Source organism: Scatophagus argus, chromosome 10 (genome assembly GCF_020382885.2).
Source record: "Scatophagus argus isolate fScaArg1 chromosome 10, fScaArg1.pri, whole genome shotgun sequence".
Taxonomy (NCBI): Eukaryota; Metazoa; Chordata; class Actinopteri; family Scatophagidae; genus Scatophagus; species Scatophagus argus.
In genome coordinates, this window is record NC_058502.1 from 2313995 (window position 1) to 2319994 (window position 6000).

The window sequence follows — 6000 nt, forward strand, 5'->3', positions numbered from 1 at the left end:
CAGTTCCTTAGGTCCAGTGACATTAATGCTGAGGCATCACTGGACATTTTGCCCTGCAGTGCAGAGGCTACTTGGCTCCCTATAATAGTATCATCTCCCCCAGGTCTCTGCTTCATTCTGGAGCCTATAGCATGGTGATAGCTTAAGACTTTGTAAGGTCCGACACATTTAGATATGTCAGTCGAGCTTTCACTGTGACATTTGTTAGGTGTAAGGCATTCCGAGTAAATATCGACTACTCTTTTTGTTGTCAGATCTCAACTATTTGATACTTAGACAAGCTAGAATGTCACCAAATGCCACCAAAGCTGCACAGCACCAGGAGCTCTGGAGGGAAAGGTTCCATGGATTTTCTGAGTAGGAAAGAACAGCTGGCTAGCATTTACATGGCGTGGATGACTAGGAAGTGGATAAAAGATTCTGCATTGTGTTGCTTCTTTCCTAAAAAGTCAAAGGTACAGGTCTGTGGACAAAAAAACAAAAAACGAGTTCAGCAGCAGTTTCCATGATACACAGCATGTTACATGAATTTGAGTGCTGATGTGTGGGTGGAAAATGTAAAAAGATCCTTTACTCATTCAGTACCAGTACAGCATTGCACTCAAGTAGGAGTACATAAGTATTATCACCAAAATATGAGACCCACAAAGACGACAACAGCGTGAATGAGAGCACACAGATGGCCTACCACAGTTAATAGAATTTTATCAGTTTCTGAACTCAAGCCAACACAACATTCGGTGATACTGTATAACATGTTCACACATACCTAATGGATAGTTAATGTGAAAATGATGGCCTTTTCAAATCAAAGCAGCTTGTGGGTGGTGGAATCCAAGGGGGTGGGGGTGAAGGTTGTTTAAGAGTATCGCCTGTTCTGTAGTGGCAGAACTTTCTCAGGAAAATACTGACATTTTCCCTCAGTTATCTATCAACAATGCTTAATGGGTTTCATGAGCTCTTGCTGGAGGAATGACATTCTTTTTTAATGGTTAATTAATAAATGAAAGGATGATGATGAATAGCTGCCATTTGTCCCACCGGTAAAGAAATGGTACACAATGTTCCCCCTGTGTTTCTAATTATGAGAAGGAATATCCCCTGGTCTCTGGTGTAATCTGGGAACATTTTCATTACCGGAGACTCAAAAGAAGCAGCCACACCTTTACATTTAAGCAGACAGAAACTCACGACAGGTGTAAGGGGGTGATTTCTTTCATCAGGCATTTAATATATGGTTGCCATGTTTTAAGTATCAATAACTTAATAAATCACACTATTCATGTATGCACTAACAGTCCTGTGGTCCACCACAATGAACATTCTGCTATATCAAAAATAATTTTAAAAATTCTGAATTGTAAGATAGCACTAAATATGTAGGAAAACACAAAAACAAAAAATGAAGACGCTTTTGTCCTCTGGTTCCAGCAGGAAATGACGACAGAAGAGCAACAGCACTCAAGCTTAAATGTCATTACAGTGCCATTTAATTCAATGCAAATTAATTCATAACATACAACAAATGTATGCATATCCAATTGCCTCAGACCTTGACATTAAGTAATATAATATCACGGCCATGTGAATGTAATTGCAGTGTTAATTAATGTTAATTAAAATGCAAGAAGAGACAGACTTGTTGACTTTCTTAAAGCTGCAGACATGAAAACGCTCTGAGGTCGCACTGTTAAAAATATAACCCACTTCTGTCTCCATGAAAGTGTCTGTAAAGGCCCACGCCAGGATCACAGGGATGACCATCACAGGCAGAGGGAAGTCCAGCACATAACGTGACACCATTTTATGGGGAGAGAGGTTTATCATGGAGGAGGCTGTGCGTGATGTTTGTCTCTGTGTGTGTGTGTGTGTGTGTGTGTGTGTGTGTGTGTGTCATTGATTGCTAAAAAGAATTCAATCAATAGAGCGCGTGCATGACTTGACCCGAGGGCAGAAATGGTAAGAATAGAAGTAGAAGAATCAACATCTATTAACAGATGAAATAGGACATGTTTCTTTTGAAGTTCAGATGTAACAAACAATGTGTTTGTTTATCTTGGCGTCAGATAGCATGACACTGTCACAGTCACAGCAAGAACATCTGGACATGACAGCAATCAAACAACCCCACTTAGTGTACGAACGAGTGCATGCAAGCATCTGTGAGTAAATATTACCTGTTAAAATATAAACAACATGCAGGAGCTTTTCAACCAGTAAATCATCACATAACACACTTCATCACTCCACACTATCCTTGAATTTACTGAGCCAAACGTTAGCATAAATTTGCATCACTGCAGCACAAATGCACTTAAAATGTAATCAAACTCTTAATGTCTAAGTTATTGTTTTAATTTAATCATTTTTTTCTGCAGTGCTTTAATCGTATTGCACTGTACCAGTAAAAAACTACCTTATTAACACTTTATACCAGGCCTTGTCCTTCATGTGATGCTAACATCATCTTAATCAATATACCATATCAATATCTTACAAGCATTTTTCACCTAAGACCAAAGTTGTAACCTACTGAGCGCACCACCATTTTAAAGTCATTCTGTGTTACCGAAAATGGGACAGATTGATTGATTATTGAGTCCTGCAAGAGTTCAGCTAGCCTTACTGTACCAATCAATGCTATTGATCACTCCTCTGTGATTCTCAGCCCACAGGAGTGTCACATATACAATATGTAAACCAGGTGCCAAACAGTCTCAAAGAAACTCTAAAATCTCAGTGGTGTCAGAAATAAATCAAAGTTCAAGCATCATTCAGAAGAAAGAACCATCCAGTGGACACCCTTTTACACCCTTCAGCCAGTAAAAAGGAAACATATCTGTGGAATCCGTTACACAAAGTCAGATAGCAAATTACTGTAAAGTTTTCTTCACTTCAAAGACCAAAGATGATCAGAAAATCAGACCAAAGATGGTGATTTTCTCCATTAATTTGTTTTGATTCTGGATGCACAAGAACATGTAACTTTAGTTTTTAGTGGTACGAGTAACTCACGTGTTTTGCGGTGGCTGTGCGTGTGCGCAGAGAGTGTGGTGGAGACCGTCTCAGTAGTAGTATGCTGTGGGGTCCACATCTGCGTAGAGTCATGGAGTACAGTTGGATTGGACGGTGAGGGGCTAGACGTTGCTGCTCCAATTATGAAGGTCGTCCGTGGTGCTGCAGTGGTTGTTGTAAAACCTGAAGGTCCACGTCCGTTACGATTCACAGGATTCCGTGGGGTTACTTGGCTACCCGAGGCTCCACTCCCTCTAGGGTTTATAGTAGTGCTAGTAGCAGTGGAACGAGTTCTACCTTTTGCAGCAGTTACAGTTCTAGGCGTGGGGTTCCCAGCATCAACTGTAGGAGTAGTTGTGGTGGTAGTAGTATCTGGACTTTTGGGAATTCCACTTGGCTTAGACAGGAATATAGGATCCTGGCCTATTCGATTAGCATCCACCAGGTCTGTTGGCACGTAATCCCGTACTGTCCCAACAACAATCCATTTCAGGAGCATCAGGCTCAATCCAAGGCCAATGAAACCAATAAGTAAGGGCACCACACACAGCCATGTCTGCTGGCGAGGCCAAACAGCACAGCGAATGGGACCTCGATCCTGGGCCTGGCCTTCACCACGACCCCCTGGGGCCCCCGAGCCCTCAGGTTCCTCCAGGATCACCGCCCCGGAAACAGCTGGCCCAGAACACTCACTCATTCTTCCCTGCCGTCCTTTATGGCTCATTGAGGGTTAACCCTGTGACAGCCATCGATAGCAAATGACAGAAAGGTTCCCAACAGTGCCGGACATTGAGAAGAGACAAAGTGAAAGGTGAAGAAATGGATACAAAAAGCCCCCCACAGCAATCAGATGCTCAGTAACATGTACAAAAATATGTAATCCAAGGATAGAGAGAAGGGGAGGGGTGTAGGAGGTACATGCAGACGCACAATCACAAACACAAAAGCACACACATTCACAGAGACACCCAGCAAGAAAACGAAGAGTTGGCGTATACGGATAATCGCCCGATTAGTCCGCGCTCAGTCCTTCCCAAATCCTGATGTCCAACTGATGCAACAGTAAACTTTAGGAACGTTCACAGCAGGATGAGCCAGAGAGAAGAAGTGATTCTTCTAACAGGAAAGAAGAAGGACAAAGAGACAAACAGGAGGGAGAGGTGGGTGGGAAGGAACAGTTTTACAGCTGTGCATGCGAGCTGTCTGTGGCATCAGTGTTTGGATGCCACTGTAGAAAAAAATCCACAGAAATTTTCATTTACCATGCACATATTTCCCCTACGATCCAAGATGGGACAGTATTGTCTAATCAGGCGAGTGAAACTTGCAGGGTGGGTCTGGTTGTTTCCCCACCCTGTTTGTGACTGAAGAAAATGAAAGATGTTTCCCAGTGCAGTCTGTTTCGACAGCTTTAGCCGAGTCAGCGTCCCTCAGTTTCCAAAATGTGGCTGTTTCGTAACTGAGGAAGGCGAGAGCAAAGAGATCCGTCGGCTATGCGTCTGTTAGACACTCTCCCTGGATTATCAGCTATCTTCACTGCCCGTCGCTTTTCAATCAGCCTATCCTTTTTTGAGGATTTTTTTATTTTTTTATTTTAACCACTCTTTGCATCCGAACCCACTTCGCTTCCTTTGTGTGTGCTCTAATTTTTAGTGCAGCTAAAAATAAAGCAGTAGAATCCAATTAATTTTCCAGATCTTGCGAAAAAGCAACACTTCAGATGAAGGAGAGGCAGAGAGTGAGAGGGGAAAAAAAGAATGAGGGGTGTTGTCGCGCACTGGTATCACAGGGCGGATAAATCTGCAACTGCGACGTGATCCCGCTCCCTCTCCAACCGGCTATGGATCAGATTTCCCCAAGCTGTCCGCTCAGTGTCCTGCTGTCTCAGTATGCTGTCCGTTAATACTGCAGCAAGCAAGCTGAAAGCCTCTTCTCATCTATTTGAAGGGAACATTCCAACACAGGGTAAAATGAGAGAGGAAGATAATGAGAAGCAGAGAGTGGATGAAATGATTAAAACAGAAAAAGCAAAAAGCAAGAGATAAGAGGAAAAACACAAACAGGAGGCCACAAGGTTTAAAAATATCCCACTGCTTCTCTCTGTCTGAGAGGTGTTTTATCCTCAGTCCCTGAAAGCCTGTGCTCATTCAAGTCAGCCTGTGATTTGTTGGTCGGGTTGCTGGGATCCTCCGGCCGTCCTTCCCTCCAGGATGTTTTCTTGGAGATGATTAGAAATGTGCGCCCCGCGCTGGGATGAGAACTTGCAGCCACAGCAGCAAAGGCTCCCCTAACCCCCCCGTGGGGTTAGCAACATCCGACGGTGCAGCTGTCTTTACCTGTGGCAATTGTGATGCAGACATGCATACAGCTGCCTCTCCGAGCTGCCGCCGCTGAGAGACAGAGAAGGAATGAGAAGGGGGGGGGCACGCAGGCACAGACGGAGCAGAGTGAGCACAGTGGTAGAGCGAGAGAGAGAGAGAGAGAGAGAGGGAGAGAAAGAGAGAGAAGGAGGGAGGGAGAAAGGGAGGAGAGAAAGAGGCTGCACCTGCTAGATGCACCAGTACTGGGAAGCGTGCCCACCTCCGTTAGCAGGGAGGAGAGTGAGCAGAGATGCAGAATGCATACAGAAAACTAGAAAAAAGAGAGAGAAAAGGAGTGGAGGTGCATGTACAGATAAAGATAATGAGAGCGGCAGGGTGGAGAGGCAGAGAGCGCTCTGCAGCGGCAGATGAGGCAGTTACCAGCGAGTCCCAGACGGATCAGAGCAGAGGCACAATGCAGGAGCCGTCACTCACTCCGTCAGCACCGCCCACCGCACAGCATCAGACTGAGAAAGAGGAAGGAAGGCAGGAGAGGATTTTCAACAACCAGACTTACACTGAATATTTTCTGAGCCGTGTTTAGCACTTATGTGGATACACAGGAACTTTGCCTTATATCCATGTGTGCATGTCAAATGTGGGACTTTACGAATAGATTTTGTTT

General features: G+C 44.2%; 1 protein-coding gene across 1 annotated transcript in view; it reads right to left on the reverse strand.

Moving 5' to 3' along the window:
* Positions 1-4289, reverse strand: part of LOC124065854 (pro-neuregulin-3, membrane-bound isoform) — a 284845-nt gene extending 280556 nt beyond the window's left edge. The window contains exon 1 of the mRNA XM_046401682.1: positions 3016-4289. Coding sequence (XP_046257638.1) covers positions 3016-3739 — 724 coding nt within the window. The 5' untranslated portion in view covers positions 3740-4289. The remainder of the gene's footprint in view (positions 1-3015) is intronic.
* Positions 4290-6000: the final 1711 nt, after the last annotated feature.